This window comes from Phaenicophaeus curvirostris, chromosome 4 (genome assembly GCF_032191515.1).
Source record: "Phaenicophaeus curvirostris isolate KB17595 chromosome 4, BPBGC_Pcur_1.0, whole genome shotgun sequence".
Classification (NCBI taxonomy): Eukaryota; Metazoa; Chordata; class Aves; order Cuculiformes; family Cuculidae; genus Phaenicophaeus; species Phaenicophaeus curvirostris.
Window position 1 is genome coordinate 44,561,880 of NC_091395.1, and position 23,131 is coordinate 44,585,010.

Sequence of the window (23,131 nt, forward strand, 5' to 3'; positions counted from 1 at the left end):
AACTTTTTTGTGTGGGAATGGTAAATGCACTATGGTCAATCTGGATAAGGCAGGCTGCATTAACATGGTAATAAAAAAAATCCTATCACGAATGAATGTGATAGCAGGTTAAAAAAACCACAACAAACCCCACAACTGTAACTACAGAATTTGTATAAGTTATAACTGAAACCATTAGTTTTTCACATCCTGCCAGGCTGTGAGTTCACAAGGAGGAGGAAAGTCTGGCTTTAAGGTGCCTAACACGATGTAAAATGTGAAGAACTAGTGTATCTCCATGCTGCTCATCCAAAGTGGCTCAAAAAGTCCAGGAAGCTTTATGGAGATTGTCCAGGGCCCACCTTTTCTTGGCAGATGGAGAACAGCCTTAAATGCTATGTATGTACAATGGCAAAGCCTGCAGAAATGTGAAATAAGCTACAAATTGAAGTCAACTGAGCGTGTATGTAATAAACATTGAAGCACAGCTGAAGACTCTGATCCCCTTTTCTTTTTTTTAAAGGAATTTGTGGTTTTGATAATAATTTGAGTTTTGTACTAAATTGCTTACTGCTGTGGAGTTTACTCTGCTAGAACCTGCAGACATTTTAAGCTGTAGACTGCGAACTGCAAAGTATGTCACTTCTAGCTTGGACCATAGAGTTTCTTGGAAAACCTACAATTAATTTCTATGTTGGCACAGTTTAAACACAGAATATTCTTCCTCCTAAGGTAGGCAACACAGAGGTCTTCTTGGTCTATCATTGCCTTCTGTCAACATTTTAAAGGTGCAGTAAATTTAAACGAGCAGTCACATGTTTCCCTCTGTCTTAAATAACAAGTCCAGTTAGTTTTTAATGATAAATGTAGTGGAAGAGAGACTGTAATAGGAGCAAGGTATCCTTCCTGTTGTGATGCTTGTTGGAGCACCATGTCTTGTTTCTGCTGCTGAGTTTCTACTGCAGTGTGATAGCAAAAGGCATTTTTTCTGTTATCTGGTAGCTTATGAAGTTTTAAATACCTCTTGTACCGTTTCTGATGAGGATGTCCTCTAAGCCACTTAGTCTCACTCTTCCTATATGACAACAGATAAATCCACTGAAGTAACAAAGAAACTATGCCCAGGACCACAGAGGTGTCTGTTTCTTAACTGTGAAGTTAATGTATTTTGTCACCGGGCACATCAGCCACAGGAATCCATTTGCTTTTCTGCTTTCACTGACTGACTTTGACCTGTGATATCTGATTGATGAGGATTGTCCAAGGGGATGAAAAGAGGCCGAGACCATTCAGTATGAGGAAGAATACTACAGTCCTTGCTTTTGGTCCAGCTTTCTCTCTGGCTTATTTTAGTCAGTAAGCCTCTATTGACTAATCAGCAACTCAAGGTAAGTGGCCAGCAGAGGCCAACAGATGAGGAAAAATGCTTCCCTGAATGAGAGGGAGTGTGACAAGATGGCAGTATTTGGCCATTCTCGTTTTATAGCATCTTTTACCTCTACATTCCTATCTGTCTAATTCAAGTGTCTTTCCTTGGCTACTTTAAGCAGAATATAAGCAAGCTGAATTCTGGCAATGCCATTTTATGTGATTAAGGATGGACCATGAGCTGAGTAAGGTAGCAGCTATTCCTCTGGCTGCAATGCACAATCAGTATTGGAAAGGCATGGCAAAGTGAAAACAAATAGGTGTCTTTCTGTGAAAGTGAAGCTGTCCTCATCAGAGGAAGAGGAATTTTCCTTACATTTGTTGTGGACTAAGAATAACCACATCAGGTATTACTGCAGAACTATTAACATTTGATAAATGCTGAGGGGAAATGCTATGAGAAAATTGCAGTTTGAGTGACAAGTACAACAAGCAATTTGAGAATTTAAGTTCATATTGTGCAAATTTGCTAATATTCTTTTTTTTTTTTTCCTGTGTATTACTGATAGGGTCAGGAGAGAAGGGAATTCAGTTCTTAGTTTTCTTGGCTCGTGTAAGTACCTTTGCACATACAGGATATATAACTTGTATCTTTTTGTGATTACAATATGTGTAATAAAAGTGTGATAACTTATGTGATAAAAAATAAAGGTGCTGTCACCACAAACTCATCAAGAGCAGATCGATACAAAGGGAATAGAAGCACGCTTGGTTAATCCTATAGATGCATCCAGGTTGTCAGGTTAGCTACTAAACACCTCCCACAGTTCTTGTTTTTCTTTTATAATTTAATCTGCCACCTACAAGCCAGAAATGCCAAGAACTGCTTATCACACAGCCTCTGGAAAGGAGTGCCAAGAGAATTAGTATGAAATTGTGGAGGTTCGTTGTAATGGGAGCAGCTGTATAATGAAACAGCTGAGAACAAAACAGTCATGAAAAGCTGAGGTCTGAACAAGTTATTAAAGTTATCTTGTGTAGGTCTAAAGCTTGCCGTTGCTTTCAGGCTTCAGTGTGGGAAGTTTGGGTTTCCCATTAATGATTGAGTGTCGCCTTGTTATCACAATAAGCATTAGGACCTCCTGGTGGTGATATGGTCATACCACAGCTTGTAAGCCATTCATACATTCTTTGGGTCTGCTGCCAACATGACATGCCAAATGCTTTTTCCTGAAAGAGGTAACTGTAACCTGTATAAATAATATGGTTATCCTCATACTAAATGCTAGGTAAAATGAATTATAAAACTTGCTGATGTATCTTGATTAAAAATGGCAGCTGTATAAATTTTGATGTTGGCTTTGTCCTTACTATTTTCTTGTGCTTTCTGAGTTTGATGTAATTTATTTTCAGAGGCTTGGGGTTTTTTAGTAGCTACAACTTTCGGGTGTACTTGCGATGCTGGTATAAAGGTCTAAACTTATTTCTTTCATTTGTTAGAAAGTTCAAGGAGTTTTCATTCTGCTGCACTTTCAAGAAGCTTAGAGGTCTGAGGGCAATACAGGTGAAGAGATACAGGCTGTGTGTGGTTCTGGTAGTTCTCAGAATCAGTTTAATGAAAGCGAGTGGCGAGTGTTGAATGCACAATGAAAGTCATTTAGAGTGAGTTGAGTGTGCACTTCAGCTCACAATTGCAGTGATTGAGACTTAAATGTAACTCTGCAAGTTTTTTTTTATCTTAAAAGACCAATTAAAGAAATAGCAAGGCTGAGGGAACATTTTGTAATTTATTTGTTCAAAGAGAAAGGACTCTAACGTAATTTCCTGTAGAGTTGTTAGTTTTTACAGACACTTCGGGGTTTTGTTTTATTTCAGATATCACTCATTTATTTGCTTGCTTCCTATTCTCAAAACAGACTGATTTATCTTGTTTGTCATCATTAAATTCCTGGTCATGCATGTCTCCTAATCACTGTACATATTTGGGGGTTTCTTGCTCTTGAGCCAGTGGTACTGCCAGCCCCAAACTTGCAAAGTCCCAAGTTGCTTGGGCATTGTATACAATAACTTTAGGGTTGGCTTTTTTTTGTTTACATGCCTTTTAGGTAGAATTCAACTTTAAGCTCTTCCATGCTGTCATGAGGATAGAGACTATATCAAAATAAAGACAATGTTTTGTGTCAGGAGCATATACCCAATGACAAATACCCAGTCTTTTAATACTCCTGACTGTAATGAGCCTTTTCAATGTAGGGAGTTACCTGATGGTCCTGATTAAAACTGTGAGTATCTAGAGTAGATTCTAAATAAGAGATATTTCTGTGAGGTCTCTGTGTTGGGAAACATGGGAGGCCCGGTCCAGTATAGAGAACAGTGGTCCTGCATTCTGAAGATTTGAGGAATGTTCTTGTTAAAGGGGTATTGATGTTGGCTTAGAGTTGCTTAGTTACAGCATGAGAAGGAAATGATATTTCTGTAATGTTGGTAATGTTTTAACAACTTGTTTTCAAGAATATCAAAACAAATCTATTGTTCTGCTTCCCCTTATAAAGTGCTGGATGAACTTGCGGGTTTGCAGCGGTAAGGAGTGAAGTCTTAGTACTGGTGACATTCAGTGGGATGCACGTTCAGTCATTGTACAAAGGAATCGCAGAGCAGGGGGTAGTTACAGTAGGTGTTAGTTTGGTCCCAAAGTAAAGTACTCTTTGGAACCGATCTGGTATAAAGGAATTTGCTTTGGCAGACCCTACCTATGGATCTATAGTCACAGACTGCTGCCTGATCTTCCACTGATTTGGGGGCAGCTGAAGGAAACCCCTTTGCTTTCTGACACTATGAAATAGCATTGGATAGTGTTAAAAATTCAGAGCAGGCTTAAAGATTTCATAAAATGAAGATTACAGAAAAGAAACTTACAGAGGAGTTAAGGCTGGCTTTGTAGCTCTCAAAAGAATGAGGAGGGATAATGGCCTGTATGCATGCTGTGTGAAGCATGAGCTTTTGTCTGCTGTTTTAAATCACTGAAGTCGCCTGCATCTTGATAGACCAATATATGTCATTGTTACTTATGTCTTGATTGTTCAGGAAGAAACAAATGAATTAAGTTACCACTTGCCATTTTTTTTTTTATTGCCTAAAGCAGGTTAAATGAGCCTGCTTCACAAAGCTTGTGTCATGCCTGTTTTGGAACTGTTTGCTAGAGTGCCACATTTATTAGTTCGCTGCACGCAGTTGTGCTCAGAACTTATGGATAATTGGCTTTACTTTTAGAGCTTTCTCTAAAGATATCTGCACACACTTAGTTAGGAGTTTTCTGTGATTATTAAGTGACCTTTTGTTTGGAAAATCCAACCACACAGTCCTAATAACTGGTGTTCAAAATTGGATAGGGAGAGAAACAATGTCTATGTTACTATTTGAGTTATTTAATACTGATTAATGTCTTATTGACACCAGAGAGATGTAGCAGCATGCCTTCTGTTTTCTGTAAATGCATGTGGATTGTAGTTAAGTTTCTGCTTTTCCTGTTGGTTTCTGTGAAATGAACTGTACCTTTCTTTACTCTTGATCACATTCCCACAGAGTTCAAGATGTAGGTTTTATACCAAGCCTGAGGAATATGCCTGATTGGGGTCATCTTATCTCACTCCTGCTCCAAGATAGTAGACATGGTTTGGTAGCTGAGCAGTGGTGCTGACATGTCTGTGGTGGCTCATTGCTCCTTTTTTATGGGTATCACTGAAGAGGAAGCCCGAGTTACAAGGGATGCTGTTTTGGGCAGACCTTTTATTGACATACACTGTATTTTCCCTGTAAGCTAATCAATGGTTATATTGAGGCAAATAGAATTGTAATGCTTGCTGTAGTACAAAGGAGGATATAAGCCTGGATTTCTTCTTGTCAGTTTTATGACTGGCATATTCATTTGTTTTGTAGTTGTTAAGCCTTCCCCCAAGCTTCATCCCCTGCTTTCAGTCTCCCCTTTTTCTGTTGCTTAAACAGCAATGAAAACTGCATGATTTGTTGACACAACTGTTTGGCACTGATAGGCACGGCTTGCTTAGAGGTGAATCCCCAGAAGGCTTTGTTTTTCTGCTCTTTTAATACAAATCTGGTGGCGTTCTGTGCCTTCCCTTTTGCTTTTAACATCACTTTTTAGGTACAGTTGAGCTATGAAAACAATTGAAAGAACCTCTTGCCTAGAGAGCCATGTCATCTCAGTGAGAACTCCAGAAAAAAATTAAACTCTTCTTAAATGCAGTGTCAACCAGAGAGTATGCAACTGCACCCCGCCCTTGCATTCCTGTAGGCAGGAACACATTAGACTTATTATAGGAGGATAAGAATAAAATATTTGCATTTCTACTTACTTATTGTATTCCATTTTCTGTTGACTGTGTACTAGAAAAATGCTAGCTTAGATCCAGTTCAGCCAGGTATTGGCTGTTAACTGGGAATGAGTTTGTACTGTAGAGACATGAAGATTATGAGAAATTACTTCTATTGCATGAATGATAGTATAGGTGCAGTCAATGCTTCAGGGTGTTTGTAGTCCCATACAGACTGGCATTCTTCGGGAGACTTAGAGATACTGAAGGCAAAGAAGACCAACCTCAGTTTAGTGAAACTTTATGTGCATTATGGCTCTATGTCATGCTTTGCACATATTATGAATGTATACCTTGGTCTAATTGCTGTGCAATTGTCTAATTGTCTGCAATAAGGTGAGAGCGTCCAAAAAGGGGATGGGGTTTGTGTGTTTATAGTCTAAAAAGCAACAACCTGAAGGGAAGTTGTGGAGAGGAGGGAGCTGGCCTCTTCCCCCAAGTGACAGGGGACAGGACAAGAGCGAATGGCCTCAAGCTCCGCCAGGGGAGGTTCAGGCTCGACATAAGGAAAAAATTCTTCACTGAAAGGGTCATTAGGCAGTGGAACGGTCTGCCCAGGGAGGTGGTTGACTCGCCTTCCCTGGAGGTGTTTAAGGTGCAGGTGGATGAGGTACTGAGGGGCATGGTTTAGAGATTGGTGGGAATGGTTGGACTTGATGATCCGGTGGGTCTCTTCCAACCTGGTGATTCTATGATTCTAACTATTGTTGTGAATACATAGGAATTGGTCATTAGGAGAGGTTGGTCTGCTGTTAGTCAACTGATGTTCAGTGTTAAGTCATTCTGTTTGCTAGCATCTTGTGAATGCTTCTGGCTGTGTTTTTAAGTGTCTGACTTTGGGTGAACAACCTGTCCAGAAGAGGAAGGCTTTACTTCCCTAGTGAGAGGTGGTTGTACATGAATGACCCAGACTTTCTGTCTGCCAGTAGTCTGCCTGGGACATGTCTGGTTTTGGATAAATAATGAATGCCTTTAGGGAGAACATGTGATGGGGAATGTTTGATGCAGTGTAGAGGAGGCTGTAGGGTATGTCTGGAGTACGCAAGAAGTATAGCAATACACTGAGAAATAGAAATGGATTGGCATTCAGCTGCCAGAGAGAAAAGATCCTACTAGAACAAGGTAAACAACTGTGAGCTGAGTCAGCTGCACCACCTGTGCTGGTTGATAATGAAGACTACACATCATCTTCATAAACCACTGTTCCTCAGAAGAACAGGGTATTTCCATCCAAGCTGCTCCAAGGGACTCATTTTGAAATGTGTTGTAACATTTGAAACCCCCTCCATGATCCACATTTGGAAACAAAACATTTGATTTGAAATGGGTAAGAGGTTTCTGTCAAATGAAAACCAAATGCCATTTTGAATTTCCTGTTGTTCTGAAAATTAAAATAAAACTGATTTTTGTCACCTCGAGACAAAATACTTGTCTTATTAGAACAGAATTAGAGCTATTAATAGAGAATTGTTACTATTCTGACATGTTTGCTCTCTCCTGAACTGACTAGCAAAAATGAGTTGTTACACAATTCTACCTGTCACTGGTGGCAGGCTATGTCTAAATGAAAACTGTTGCTTTGACAGTATACAGTTCTTGGTCACTTTTTCACATACAGAGGCAATGGGCTTGTAGCAGCTTTGTGAGTAACAGTTGACTAACCAGGACAGCAGCCCCTGGCTCTGGGAAGGGAGCAGACGTTGCAGATGTTGGGAGGAGGCAGTGGTTTGAGACATGACAGATCTGAGCCTTTGAAACATTTTAGATCCTTGTACTGAAGACCAGTCCTGGCTGCCTTGGGAGATTACTACGGTGAATATACCTGTGCTAACTCTGGGCTTGGTGTACTTTCTGTGAGTTGGGAGCCTAATTCTTTGACCAACTGCAAAGTGAACCTCTCAAGAAATTATGCAAGAAATATCCTTCATCTTTTACTATCCAGCTCGTATAGCAATTATAGTTAGTGAGTGGATGGTAGTGAATGCCCTCCCTAGCAGTCTGGCAACAATTCTGGCTGGGAGTATTCTGCTTCTTCTTGAAGCTGAGCCAGAGTTAGCCAAAGGGCAAGGATCTAATTCCGTGGAAGGCAGGCATGGTGGATTCTGATGCATTTAGAATGATGGAGGAAAACTATGACTTTCTTCTCTTGTTAGTTTTTCTATCTGTGGTGATTTATTAGTGTAAAACATGAGTATAATCCAGCTTCGTCCTGCTGATCAGAGGACTCACTTGTGACAAATTCTCTTGTCTATTCTCTGAATGGCTCTGTGATCTCTCCATGCCTGAGATGCTCAGACCCAAGCAAGTGTTGTTACTTGATTGGGCAAAGAGGTGACTCAGACCTGTGATTTGGCTGAGAGGGGACTTGGATGGGGGTTGGAAAGATGCAGGTTCAGACCTATCATGCTGAGCAGAGCCTGAAGTCCAGGGCAGTACTCCTGAGCATGCTGCCTGCAGGGTATTGCCCCCAAGATGGGGTTGCAGAGGTGCTGAGCCTTCTACACTTTCATGCTTTACAGTTCCATAGTTTATATACCCCACTGATACTGGTTGCAGTGTGGCTGGTTCTTGCTTGCGGAGCTGCTGAGGAGACTTGTCTGGCCAAGTTTCTTTGTGCTTTGGGAGTCAATTCACCTTTGTTTGCTACCACGATTCCACCTGCTTTCTGAATCTGTGGGTAATTTTTAAAAAAAATATTTTTCTAAGTGGGTTTTCCACTAAGAGTGTAGATGGCTGATAATGCTAAGCTTGTTGCTGTATAGGTATCTTGCACAGACCAGTTTGATGTAGCCTGCAGGTGGCAAGTTGAAAACAGCTGTTCTAGGAAAAGTTAGCTCAAACAGACAAGTTATTTACTGGGATTTATTTAATAGAATCATAGAATCACAAGGGTGGAAAAGACCTTTGAGATCATCAAACCCAACAGTACTTGTCCACTAGTAAATCATATCCCTAAGCTTCATTGTTAGTAACAAAGGAAGGATGGCAAATTCAGTATCTAACAGGCAGACCTATTTCTCAAACCAGATACAGTCCCAAATACCCTGCTTAAAGGTTCAGGTCTGTAATTAGTTTGCTATACAAGAGTGTGTTTGCTTCTTCTTGAGTTTGTCTCTGGACAAGGTTTCACTCTAAGTTCAATGATAGAACAACTGTATTTTTCTTATTCAGAGAAAATTTCTCTTTCCTACTTGCTGGGCTCTCTTTACTTGATGCATTCTTAAAATACTGTATTTCTGTTTTGTCAGGTGAAAGCATTGACAGAACAAAGGAATTTGGGAATGTATCTTATCATCATTAAGAAAAAGTAGCAGGATTTGAAAAATATACATGGTTTAAGGTGTTTTTTTACTGAAGTTGCTTACCTGACAGTGGATTTTGGTTATTTTATCAATTAGCAACTAATCATGATACAAGTGGTATGTAAAATCTCTATTTTTTTTTCTTTTTTATCCCGAACTTAGGCAAGAAGATCCACCGAGACCTTTTTTGCTGCACCCATGCTTGAGGAGCTCTGATGAAGAAGTAAGATTCCTGCAAAAATGTTCTCAGATTTTGGTGTATTGTCTCCTACCCTCAAAGGATGTCCAGTCCGTCAGCTTGCGCATAGTCCTTGCAGAAATACTTGCAACAAAAGGTAGATCAAAGATCAGAGATTATTAATCATTTGCACCTGTACAATATTAGTAATTACAGTCTTCATTTTATATGTGTTGATGCTCTACTTTTAAATTCTGAAACTTAATTTTTGTAATAACCAGTAAGGCACTTTATATGCTTGACTTTGACGATATAGTTATTTGACTAGCCTGACTTGATGTCAGGCTGTTGAGCACCTTTCAGGATAAAACATAGTTCGCTCATTTCCATTCTTCTATTTTTTTCATAGAGGAACATTTTGCAGTCTTCCATAGCAGCATTTTTCGTGATTGTAGTGATAAGTCTGTCTTTTTATATTTCATTCAGTTACATAGTTTTGTAGATTTAAGGATGTGGTTCTTAACTGAATCAGGATACCAGATTTAGTTAATTCTCTAGACTTCGATAGTGTGGTTTTTTAACTGAGGTTTTTTATTTTGCTTTTTGTTTTATCAGCTTCACTTAAATCTGATTATAAATACACTAGTCATTTTTTATGTCACTGAAGTCAAATTCAGAAACGATGAAGTGTGAAGAATACTTGTGATTCAGTTTACTTTTAGTTTTCTTTCATGGTGGTTGTTATGTCATAGCCTTCAAGGCACGCAGAAGAAACAACAAAAACACTTGGAATATTTGAAATAGAGTTCAGCTTTGTTAAGGTACATCAATTTGTGTAATACAATAAACACAGTTCTATCAATAAGGTACATGTAATCTAAAATGTGCCACATAGTCCAGAACATTCATTTTGGATTGTTATCAAATTGCCTGCTTATTTTTGCCTTTTATCTGCAATTTTCTTTTGAAGGACAGCAGTTGTTCGTCAGCATAAGGATTTTGTTTTAAAATATTTTTCTTTTCCAGTACTGAAACCAGTGGTGGAGCTGCTGAGTGATCCGGATTATATTAACCGAATGCTACTTAGCCAGCTGGAGTATAGAGAACAGATGAATGATCATCAGAAGAAAGACTACACATATGCTCCTTCTTATGAGGAGTTCTTCAAGCTCATTAACAGCAGCTCCGATGTTGAGTTCCTGAAACAGCTGAGGTATTTAGTGTTTCACTATAGCTCACTCAAAACTAAACATGCTTCTTTTGCCAGCCCATTGCTGAGATTTGAATGAATTGTGATTTTTCTTTTTAAATTCAATTTTAGGGGTTTTTTTTGTGAAGCAGAGACAGTAAGGATGATAAGCCACAACATTTGCTAAATCTTTGATATAGTCAGTGTTTTAGTTCAGTGGCAGAAAATGTGAAAAAATTATGCTTAGTAATATACTAGAGCTAACTGTTTTGTTGAAATGCATTCTGGACTTCTCTATACAGCTTGCTTCTACAACTACCTGAAAGGAGGTTATAGTGAGGTGCCTGTTGGTTTCTTTTCCCAAGTAGCAAGTGATAGGATAAGATGATTTGCCTCAAGGTGTTCCAGGGGAAGTTTAGACTGGCTATTAGGAAAAAATTTTTTACCAAAAGGGTTGTCAAGCATTGGAACACGCTACCCAGGGAAATGACGGAGTCACCGTCGCTAGAGGTATTTAAAAGCCCTGTGTACGTGGTGCCTGGGGACATTGTTTAGTGGTGGAGTTGGCAGTGCTAGGTTAAGGGTTAGGCTCAATTATCTTAAAGGTCTTTTCCAACCTAAACGGTTCTCTGATTCTATGAAATATGTTGGATTTCCACTAACATGTAGTTATGTTTTCATTATCATTATGAAGACCATGGTGGTCTGCTCATGAGTGTTCAGAGCAGCTTGCTGTGATTCTGTGACATGGAAAGAGGAGTTTGAGTTATAGCACATTTTACCACTGGATCAAAGGTTTCCCTGGACTGTTGTAGGGAGGTGTTTCTCAGTTGCATCTTTCTTAAATAAGCCAACGATCCTTAAAGACCAAAAGGAGACTCTGAGCTCCTGCGTATCATGAATTTGTTTGACATTCCTTTTTTTTTTCCTACTGCAAGTAGCACCTGCTCACTTTCATTCTAATTCTCCCCCCAATCTCATCTTTTTCCTTACATCTTTCATCACCAGTTGCATCTCAAGCCTGCTTCCCCAAGTACAAGATGTTTGTTTGCCTTAGTTTATACCTTAGCTGTTTCTCCTCTGATTTCTGATATAAGAGAAGGGATAAGGAACAAGTGACTGGGAATCCTGAAGCAGAGTACTGTTACAGGATCTCCCTAGATGTCCTTGAGTTGGTTTTGTTGAGCACACTAAAGCTTTGGAGGACTGTTGAAGCCATTTCCAGAGAGATTGTCCTAATCTGTTTACTACCAGCCAGAACTGGTATTTTTTGCATTTTCCCTGGCTCCCTTCAATTGCTGCTGCAGGTCAGCTTTCTCTTTTCCTGAATGGCTGCAGCCATTGATCAAGCACATCGATCCCAGCTGGTGCACTCAGAGTCATGTGTTGTGACCCAGACCTTTTTTGGTCGGGTCAAGTCATTTGGTCATGTCATTGCACCTTGAATACTGTGCTCAGTTCTGGGCTCCTCACCGCAAGAAGGATGTTGAGGCTCTGGAGCGCTTCCAGAGGAGAGCGATGAAGCTGGTGAAGGGACTGGAGAACAAGTCTTAGGAGGAGCAGCTGAGAGAGCTGGGGTTGTTTAGCCTGGAGAAGAGGAGGCTGAGGGGAGACCTCATTGCTCTCTATAACTACCTGAAAGGAGGTTGTGGAGAGGAGGGTGTTGGCCTCTTCTCCCAAGTGACGGGGAACAGGACAAGGGGCAATGGCCTCAAGCTCCGCCAGGGGAGGTTTAGGCTGGACATGAGAAAAAGATATTTCATAGAAAGGGTCATTGGGCACTGGAACAGGCTGCCCAGGGAGATGGTTGAGTCGCTATCCCTGGAGATATTTAAAAGGCAGGTGGACAAGGTGCTGAGGGGCATATGGTTTAATGTTTGATAGGAATGGTTGGACTCAGTGATCCTGGGGTTCTTTTCCAACCTAGTGATTCTGTGAAGTGATAGTTTACCAAGATGGGCTGCATAAATAAGTTCATACTTTTTCTTGTTCTTCCTTTTGTTTCTGAAACCACTTGCATTTCTGAGATAGAAAATGCATTTAGGTGATGGTGAAATGATTTTGTTGCTTGGGTACTTATTGTTCATCTGCTGTAAAATTAGCTTTTTGTTTTGGGCCTGTGTGCCTTTCCTGAGAGCAGAAATTAGTCTCTATTAGACTCTTTCTAAAACCTAATTGACATCATATTTATTAGCATAATCACACTAATGGATCTGCTTGTTTCAAAAGAAACCCAACTCTTCTGTTGTTGTTATTCAGACACATTAATGCTCAATGTGCTCTCTTTTTAGCTGATAGGCCACTTCAAAATGTGTTCTTTAATATCAGGTAGCAAATCTACTTTATGAAATAATGTGTTTTTGGCTGCACTTTGATTTTCCCTTTCTAGCCTGTGGGGAGTCCAGCTATCAACATCTTGAAATGTGTTCCTCTATACCCTACATAATGTTGATCAACCTGGGCTGATCAGTATTTGAATGGAAAATGTACGAGAAATCGTATCTTCTTTTCACAGAGAAATAGTGTTTGATTTTGGAGACAGCAGTCTTCCTTCCTCTGTTTGTACAGAGCCAGTTTCTGGGAAGGTGGTTAAAGAGCGTTCCTTTATGGAGAAAGAGATTCCTGTTCTGTTTTGTCTCAGCACCATGAAAGCACCTAGAGAGAGATGGGCCAACCTATAGTCATCTCAGAGTTGTGGACCACTGAAAGTTCACTGGTCTGTGTCAAGGAAACCAAACTGTGGTCCCTATCTGGATGAAAAAAAAAAAAGGTGATATTCTAGACGAACCAACTAATTGATATTTCAGGTTGTAGTTCACAACAGTGAACCACAGGAAAAATCTGAAGAAGGAATTAACAAGGAAGAAACAAATAAGCTGTTGTGCAGTTATCACTGAGAGAAACAGAGTGACAGGAGTAGGGAGAATGTTTCCAATTCACTTCCTACAACAAATAAATTACTGGCATGTTGTACTTAAACAGGTTTCCCATGTAGATGCTATTCTTGATAATAATATTCTGTTTATCAGAAATTCCTTTTCTTGGTTTATTTGGAAATAATTTTTCTGTGCCTGTTCTAAGCCAGTGTGTGGCGTTCATGAACTGTAAGCCTCCTCATATTGTTCCTCAAATTGCCACGTAATATCTTGGTAAAGAACAGATATAAGTAGCAACAATTTTCTGTGTAGGCTTAGCTTTGAGGGAGATTTATCCCAAGGCACTGCAGTTGCTGAGAAACTATATATTTTTTTTTAAACATCCCCGTTATGCTTTATCTTTGCGTATTAGTTACGATCTGTTTACTAAAAAAACACAGAATCATAGAATCTTAAAATGGTTTGTGTTGGAAGGGACCTTATCATCCAGTTCCAACCCTCTGACATGGGCAGGGACACCTCCCACCAGACCATGCTGCTCAACACCCATCCAGCCTAGGCTTGAGCACTTCCAGGGAGGGGGCATCCACAACTTCCCTGGGCATCCTATTCCAGTGCCTCACCACCCTCAAAATAAAAGATTTCTTCTTAATATCTCGTCTAATTCTACCCTACTGTTTCCCAACTTAAAACCGTTCCCCCTCATATCTCCATGCCCTTGTAAGAAGTCCCTCCCCTGCTTTCTTGCAGCCCCTTCATGCACTGGAAGGCTGCTATAAGGTCTCCATGGAGTCTTCTCTTCTCCAGGCTGAACAGTCCCAACTCTCTCAGCCTGTCCTAAAAGCAAAGGTGCTCCAGCTGTCTGATCATCTTTGTGACCTCCTCTGGACCCGTTCCAACAGTTCCATATCCTTCTTATGCTGGAGATTCCAGAGCAACATAAATATGTTCCTCAATGAAAGAGGCTATGAGGCACTGATAAACAGTTCCTCTGACTCTTGGCTGACTGTAGACAAGGAAGTTTGGACTCCTGGGTGCTCCTTGCTGTATGCATGTGACATTACAGGTGAGAAGTCCCATAAAGCATCCTTTCAGGCTGATTTCATTAACAGCGTTTTGCTAGGTTTTCTTGAATTAGACGCAGGTATTTGTTATGAGGTAAGGAAGCAAAAATCCCCTGCTGGATCAGTGGTGATGTCTGGTTGTTGGCCAGGAAATCAGAAAAGAGTGGGATCTCTTTGGAAGCAAGCATACGCACTCTCTGGCTTGCAAATAACTCTCTGTGAAAGGCTAGTAATGGTAGGAGGATTTTCTAAATATTTTTTCTCTCCTTGCTTAAAAGTGTTAATTAAGAAATATTATATTGATTTTCTGCACTGCTTTTACGGATTTTATATTTAGAACTTGATTAAATGATGTAGGAACTTCTTATTAATTTTGGAGATACTTTTGAGTGCACGGCTCATTAATATCTATAGTGGATCTCTAACATCTGTTCACTTTCTCTTAGAAGAACTTCTCTCTGTGGCTTTGTGGAAACATCCCTTTCATTTTTATGAGGGGCGCTTGAGGAGCTGATGTTTGTTTTCATAATAATAATTTGCTGATTTCTGAGGAGCTATTTTGTCTTTTTTCCTCCATTTTTTTTTTAATTTTTCTTTTTCCCTTTCATAACTTTGCTCTCTGAAAATTTGGATTTCTTCAGAGGAGGAGAAAAAAACCAAATCAATAAAACTTCCAGAGAACAGGCTGGTGTATGGTTATATATGAACATCCTTTAAGATGTTTACCTTTGTTGCTTATCAAGCAAGGAGGCAGAGTTTTATTCCTGTTTTACTATATCTCCACAAAAATGTGTAGTGTCTATTTCTTTCAAGAAGAAAAAGTTATACAGGGAAATTTCACCTTCATTTCCCCTCATATGTATGTTAGCATGGATAAATTGGAAGACTGCTACAAGCAGGGAAGAAAAGATTTATTCTTCCACATGAGATGTGAAATAAATTTACTTGCTCTGTGAGAATAAGACTAGAGATAAAAGGTGATGAGTTAAAAAAGTAGTGATGAAGAAATAAACTGGTGGATAGTTTTCATTCTGCTTTCAAAATCAATGTTGTATTTATTCTGTTATTTGTTAGTATCGTAGCAAAAGGTCACTACACAATTCATGGTAGGAAAATACATTGCTGGCTCTGTGTCATGAGAGAGAGGGTAACAAAGAATAGAGAAGAGATAAGAGTGGGGAGTAAGTATAGTCCACTTCTTGAAAATAAAATTAATACATCACATTTAAAATTTCCTTGGATATTCACTCACTGCCAGCACAGAATATGTAGCAGCTTGAATATTTGGAACTTACTTTGAGGGAGAAAGGGTCATTGTCTGGCAGTGTGGCCGGAGTGGTGTGTTTCTGCGGTGTGGTGATGTTATAGCACTCTGAAGAGTTGCAAGTCAGAACCCAGTGCTTAGCAGGAACAAACTAAATAGCGTGTTTGAAGGTGTATTGATAGTGAAAACATGTAAAACCGTGGGTGTGAACAAATGGGGGTAAATTTGGAAGGAAAAAGCTGTGAAGTAAAAGGAGGAATGACCTTCCATGTGCAGTAGTTACTTGGTTTTCCATACTTTATTTGATAAATTTGCAATGTTCACAGTTACCTTACAACACTTGAGTGTGGTGAATGAGCATTGTTTAACGTGTTTACAGAGGACAACCAAGGCACTGAAAGTCCAAGTGAGCTGCCCAGAATAATTTGGGAAGTCTGTATCTGAGCAGGTAATGAACCACAAGATTTCTGTGTGCCGAAGTAAAGACCCTGAATTATTGAGGCTGTTCTTTCTCTGAAGGACTGGGCATGAACTGTGGTGATTGCATCTTGGTGGCTTGCAGCAGTAGTGGCAAAAGGAAATAGGGTTAGAAAATTTAGATCTATGCAAAGAGGTTCTCGGCTTTCAACTTGATAATTGAAGTAGTTGGGTAGAATAAAGATTACTGCAGAAAAAAATTGAATAAACCCTGGAAGTGTTGTAAGTGAGTGTATGCTCATTGAATATTGGTGGAAGAAGGGATTGTATTTTAAGGATCATAGACTCTCTTAAACAGAGAATAAGTAGCTATGAAAATAGCCAACTTCTCAGGAGGCTTCAGCCTTTATAAGTTAACTTTACAGATGAGATTATGGAACTCCTACAGGAATGAGTTAAATTCACCAGAATGCTTGCTGTATTACCAGTATTATTAGGTGCCAAAGTAAATCCATTAAGAAGAGTTTGATAACTTTGATGTTTATGAGAGATTTAACTGTCCATCATTTTCTTTGCTGAGTGCATGGTATCTTTTAGTCACAAGATCAGTTTTATTTAAATTCAGTTTACTAATTGCATTAGCTGTCTTAAATTATCTGAATTATAGTTATAGGAGATAAACAGTTTTTAGTTGTTCCTGGAATGTGTTGCTTATTTTAGTGTAATACTTTTTTTTTTTAAAATTCCCTAAGTTATATATGCTCTGTTTATGTGTAGAGTGCATTAACTAAAAGAACCTAACAGACAGCTCTTTGCTTTTGAACTAAACTCCCATCCTAGTTTCCTACAGATAACTTATATTTAATATTAATGTTAAGAGCATGACTTGTCATTGTGTTCGCTGAATATTATGTGTGGTGCCAGCAGTTGAGAGTAAGGGGCAGTGTTCTTGTTAGTTGGATATTTTCCTTTTCTGTTAAGATAAACTCTTTTCCTACTCCATGTGCAGATGCACTGAGAAATTATTCTCTTTCCGGGAGAGGAGGAGGTGGAAGTGTTTTGGGTTTTATTAATGCTGAAGTGTACTGTATGAAGAGCACATAGTAAAAAATTAATACTGTGTTTTTTTTCTTCTTTCCTCCCTCTTCACACATTCCCTACTGTTTTTAAAACTAGGTATCAGATTGTAGTGGAAATAGTTCAGGCAACCACAATCAGCAGTATTCCCCAAGTGAAGAGGCAGAAAGGTAAGATTCCATTTTTTAAGTCACATTTGTTGTTTTATTTTTGAAAAGCTATTTGAACTCCTGACATACAAAAGCAATCAGTGTGTGTGATTTTGCTGGAGGCTGCCATGGTGTGATTATCCCCCCGCCTCATCTTCATCCTGATGGATTATAAGAAAGGTCCTATCTATGATGCATTTGTTTTCAGAACTTGGTGCAATTAAGATTTTTGGCGTTACAAATTCGTGTCTCAAGAATCTTTTCATACTGTCTCCTTTAAAACAGAGAAGAAGGAATGATACAGCGTAATTGTCAGTCAGACTTTATTTTGACTCTTCATTGTATTATGCTTTTGTGTTGCAATACCGGGTGCTCTTAAATCCTTCTGCAGTGTTTTGGTAATGTCTGCCTTTTAAAATGCCCGTGTATCTTACATTTGTACTCAAGAGATATTATATATACTGCTTTTTATGTTTCTCAAAATGTACCAAAACTGTGGTACCTTCAGGAGATTATATTGATGGCAAAATCACAGGCGAAATTTTTGCTTGGACAGATATACTTAATATATTATGTAACAGCTTAGCCCCTCGCCCCCCCAGTTGTTTGATCAGCAACTAAATGCAAGCAGCTGTGAGCCCAGTTACCCACCTCCACAGGAAAAGGGGAAAGGGAAATGATAGAGAGACTGGTCCTGGGCTGAACTCAGCAGCAAGAGGGAGTTGGACTCAAAAGCTAGATTCAGGAGCGCACAGTTCTGGGATCAAGGACAAAAGGACAGACAAGGTGTATATTAGACGCCAGCCATCGAAGAAGAGAGACAATATATATTAGTTTGTTTACAAAACAAATTAAAATAGTCTGCTTTTAGGTTCTCAGGTAATCTCTGTCAGGTTAAAAAAAAAAAAAAAGCCTTTTCTAGCTCCATCTGTCACAAAGGATAGGTTTTAAAAATAATTCAAGCAAAGTGAAAAATATAGAAACAGAAAATAAACATGCCATGAACAAGGGTGAAACATCATGGGTCCTAAAGAGTCTGGGGTCTGTGCTCAAACTTCTATAAGTATAACATTATCCACACTGGTATGCCTTTTGTTCTATTCTAAAATAGAGCTATGCATTCTAAAATGGAGATAGGCATTCCTATAGGATCAATTGAGTCAAAACAAGGCAAACCAAAAAGGCAGCATTAGCTTTTGCTTGAGTGTGCATTACAGAAAGAGATTTATTAATATGTTTCTCAGATGAAAGTTAATTTAATGGAAAGTCTGTTTCATAAAGTAATAAAATGAGAACAGGGAAGTTCACTTGGAGTACATTATAAAAAAATCAGTCTTGCTAAGCCTGTATTTCCATTAGTGCAATAATTAATTTGAGGAATATTTTATAGGTTTTAGGTTCCTATAATTAATTACTGTCTCACTTGAGTTTATCTTGTTAACAACCTGCTGTTGTAAAGCCTGAACAGAAGATGTTTTTCTGAAGGTACAAGCAACTGGTACTGCAGAACAGATATAAAAAGATTATTGCGATTAACTCTGCCAAAGTAGATATGCCTCCACTTATTCTGTGGTGAAGTGTGTTCTGCATTCGTATGGGCTCTTGACTTTGGCTTGTGTTTGAAAAAAAATCCAACAGAAATTCCACTAACTGGTGTGCTGAAGTTTTGTCTTTAAGGTATTGACTATGGCACTTAAGAGTTGATTACTACTGCTGGCTGTAGCCCCACTGGGGCTATGTGGATTAGCCTTTTATTTATTAAATAGCCAATGATAATTCCTTCGCATTGTGCGTGAAGAAAAAGGTGACTTTTTTTGCTTGATGCATGTGGAACATTATGTCCAACAGAGGCATGCAATACAATCTTATCATAGTTTACACAAATATAAGGCGTATTTATAATCTGTTTGGGTTATTCAGCTAAAGTTTTCTTCTATCAAAAAATTTCAGGCTCAGGCTATGTATAGTAAACATGTAAGAGTGGTATCAGAACTACAGAGGATTAAAAATCTCGTTCTGAAGGCTTTTTTTTTCATGAGGTAGGTAGTGACATCTTTCCTAACGTGCTAGTGAGTCTAACATGTTCTTGAATTTTAGGAAGAATAGCTTAAGAAAAAAATCTGTGCTATCTTTCTTAAAACAAAACAAAAATTTCAGCAAAAACCCCAGCGCAGCTCCCTGCTGATACACAGATTGTCGGGCTGTTGTGGAACAGAGCACTGTTACTTATGTCACCTTTTGCTGTTTCCCTTTCTGGATGCCACAGCACACTGCTGCCCCTGCAACAGCTGGATTTCATGGTGAATTACTAGATGTAAGCTTTTTGCAGAATGGAAGTATTTGCACAATCTTATTCTGTCTTCCTCTTCAGAATCTGTTCCCCTAATACCTTCTACATACCTGGAATAATGTGAGTGTGGCTGTTTGATGTAGATGACAGTCTCCCCTTTCATGCTAGTAAGTGAGCTCTTGCCTTTTGTGTCATGGGCATCTCTTAGCTTTGATTCCAGCCTTACAAGAGATAGTCCTAATGGTAGCCACTTCCTGTGACAAAATTGGGTCCTGAAAATTAAACTGCTTTTTCAGTGTCTGGGTATTCAGCTAGGGCAACTGAACTTGGACTGGCCAGCGGTCTGTTGAACCTGATATTTGCTCTCAGACAGTTAAGAGTACAGCAAGTATAGAATAATATGTTCATGGGTACAGTCTCAGCCTCCCTCAGTTTGAGGCATGTGAGCTTCCTGATGGAGAGTTTTCAGTAGAAAAAGGTACAGCAGCAAACATGAGGAGCGCTTAGTGCAGCAGGAATAGCCAATACTTTGCAGCAGTGAGTGCTTAGCTGTTATCTGAGTAAAATATGTGTTGTGCAAGTACATGACTAGCAGAAAATATTCTTCAGCAGAAGCAGCAACAACCTTTGCTCTTGGTTGAGGAGACATAATTAAGTCTCTAAATCTGACCAAAAAAAATTATTTTTATGAAAAGTTTAGGTGTCTGTCATTAAAGGATGAGTAGCCTGTGGACGACGTTTCAGACTGATGACTTCTTATATGAGCTACAGTTGCCTGACTTATTTTAGTGTTTATACTGAGGTATACATTTTTAATGTTGGTGCCCAGAGGGGTTGGAAAGGATGGCTTGTCCCTCAGCAAGGGCAGGGTTCTTTACACTTGATTTAACTAGTGTTGGTGCCACCTATTGGCAAAATATTTAGCTATTAAGGCTCTTTATTAAAGTAGAAAGTACTTTAAAGTCGATCTAAATGTCATTGTCATAAGCCCTCTGTAGTAAAAAATAGACTATTATACAGTCTTTTTTCTTTTCAGACTTCTTTCATTTGAACCTCCTGCCATTTGAGTGTAGGAGAGCAAATGAAAATGTACTAAATCATCTGATTCATGTTAAGCATTAAGTTTTACATTTGACTGCCTGAGAGAGTCACATGTTTTTAAAAAGCAGAGACAAAAATGTTTGAGAGGTTTACAGTGTGATGCCTGTTGTGAGTGAATGATATAACTCCTGTAGCCAGGAAAATTGCTTTTGGTCATTGCTAAAGCTGAACAAGAAACCTAATGTAGTATTAGTGATTTCAGAGGCGTTGAGGGCTTATTTTGGAACAGTGCAGGCCGCTGTAAATAGCAGCTGTTATCTTCTATGCTGACACTATACTGCTTCCCTCATTTACACTTGCAGGCAAGCGCTGCATCTTATGTGCTATCTGTTACTTCTCCAGATTGTGTCTTCCTATGTATCCTCTTCCAAAACAGTCGGGGTCACTCCAGCATTGACTGTAAGAGGAGGCTTGGGTTGTCTTTTTCATTTTTCTTTTTTAAAACTTATCTTTGTTTTTTCTCCCTGCTGATATTTTTGGACTGTTCTTGCCTACAGTCACATGTGCTGTGGTTGAAAGAATTACATCTTTCTGTATCTTTAACTGTAAAAGTCTCTCCTTGTTTTGCCTTTCCTTGCAAGTACTCAACCTATAATTTTAGGCGTTTTGTTGGGGTTTTTGTTTGTTTGTTTTACAATACCTGTGTGCTAAAAATTTTGAAGGACTAGAAATGCTTATCTGAAAATATTTACTGCATTCCAATCTAGTAGAGCAGTTTGTAGGAGAACAAATATACAGATCAGGCATTATAGCATGAGCGAGAGGACCCGAGTTTCTAGAAGCAAAGGTAGATCTTAATTTTTCTGAAAAAGAGACTGTAAAAACAGTCATGAAATAATGAAAGTTGCTATAATAATTCATTGTTTGCTGTAGTTCTGATTTTAACAGACACATTTTTGTTTCTTCTTTTACTGATATCATATTGCAGGATCCTACAAGAATTTGAGGAAGGTTCCCTTTTTATTAGCTGCTGTTTAAAACAAACCCATGAAGGCATGTACCTTGTTATTGAGTAAAACAACAAAACTCTCAACACAGTTTGTTTTTTGTTTTTTTCCCCCAACACCCTAAAAGGATTTGTTTGATTTATCTTCTGATTTCCTGTGCCTTGTACTTTATACGTGACTTCACAGCATGACCGGAAACCACTCTCAAATGATGGGATGGGACCATTTCTCAGACTCCACATTGTAATCAACCCCAAGGCATCTCTGTTGAGAAGACTGCTCCTTTTCATGCAGGGATTGCGAGGTGGATCTAATAAGCAGCCATTTGTGTATGAACAGATCTGCTGTATTGCAGTAGATTTCTTTTGCTGAGTATTCTCCCCGTGCATCTAGATACTTGCTTTTATAAGTGGAGCTGATGACTGGTACAGAAACAGGACTCTCTGTGGGCAGGTTTTTTTAGGTACTGTGATTCCAAAAGAGGTTTGACTCTTCAGCTGTTACAAGGGAATTTTCTTTCAGAAATTAGGGCTGCACGCTAACTTGGATGTGTGGGTTGTGTGTGGGTTTTGTCAAGATAATTTAGAGTGAAGTAAATGGATGCTTCTGCATTCCAGCGCATTACAGATGTCATCTAACTTAATTATGAAAAAACTATATTATGATTCCTCCCCCTCCATCCTCCACACTGGGATAAACACGCACACAATTATTTTTGCATAGCTTTTTGGCAAGGCATAAAGAGCTACTGTTGTGCTTGCACATTGTGCTTAAGCAGTAGGTGTGGAGGGATTCCTTGTGGACAAAAGTGAAGGTTTCTGTGACTCTGCTCATGGCAGGCTCATTTGTTCTGTTCTGTGATTTTTCAAATTGGGTCCACATAGTTGGGTTGCCTTTCTCATCCTGAAATCCTTTGTGGGCTGTTGGTGGTAATGCATCTTGTAAACAGTTGGAGAGGTGCCCATCAGTGAAAGCGGAAGGGAAGAGGCTGACTGGTCAGAGAGAAGTGACCAAGAGGAACACAGGGATATACAGACAGGGGCTCTATCTAGTGGATATTATTTTATTGTATAGTACATAATTACATGCTGAAATTTACCTTACTGCCACTTTGCATTTTGTTTTGTTCAGCTGTGGCCATGGCATAGGAGTCTGTTACACTACATATTGCTAATTATCAGCGCTTAAATGCTTCATGATCTCCCTTTAAGTCCCCTTCCTCAGATCTGTTGCCTGAAGTGCTTGCCATTTCACAATTTTTCACTTATTCTCTTGTCTAACCACAGAGCTGCCTTTCCCTTTGCTTGTACCATAGGAAGTAGAACTGTCCATAGTGTTCTTCTCAAATTCTAGCCTATTCTTGCAGAATTGAACGAATACCTTTCCAGGTCTAGGAAGGCTTTGAAAATGTGTAATTCAATGTTTGAGGGTTCAAAGAGGTCTGTAATGATTGGTAAATTATATGTAGATGGTTACAGTTACTATTTATATGAAAATGTTAAATTCATGTTTAATGCTTAAATACTTGAGCAGGGCATTAAG

At 39.1% G+C, this 23,131-nt stretch overlaps 1 protein-coding gene across 1 annotated transcript in view; it reads left to right on the forward strand.

Moving 5' to 3' along the window:
* SNX25 (sorting nexin 25) overlaps window positions 1–23,131 on the forward strand; it is an 81,680-nt gene that overhangs the window by 22,746 nt on the left and 35,803 nt on the right. Inside the window, exons 4-6 of the mRNA XM_069855889.1 lie at window positions 9,200–9,372; window positions 10,242–10,428; window positions 17,202–17,272. Of these exons, the coding sequence (XP_069711990.1) occupies window positions 9,200–9,372; window positions 10,242–10,428; window positions 17,202–17,272 (431 nt within the window). The remainder of the gene's footprint in view (window positions 1–9,199; window positions 9,373–10,241; window positions 10,429–17,201; window positions 17,273–23,131) is intronic.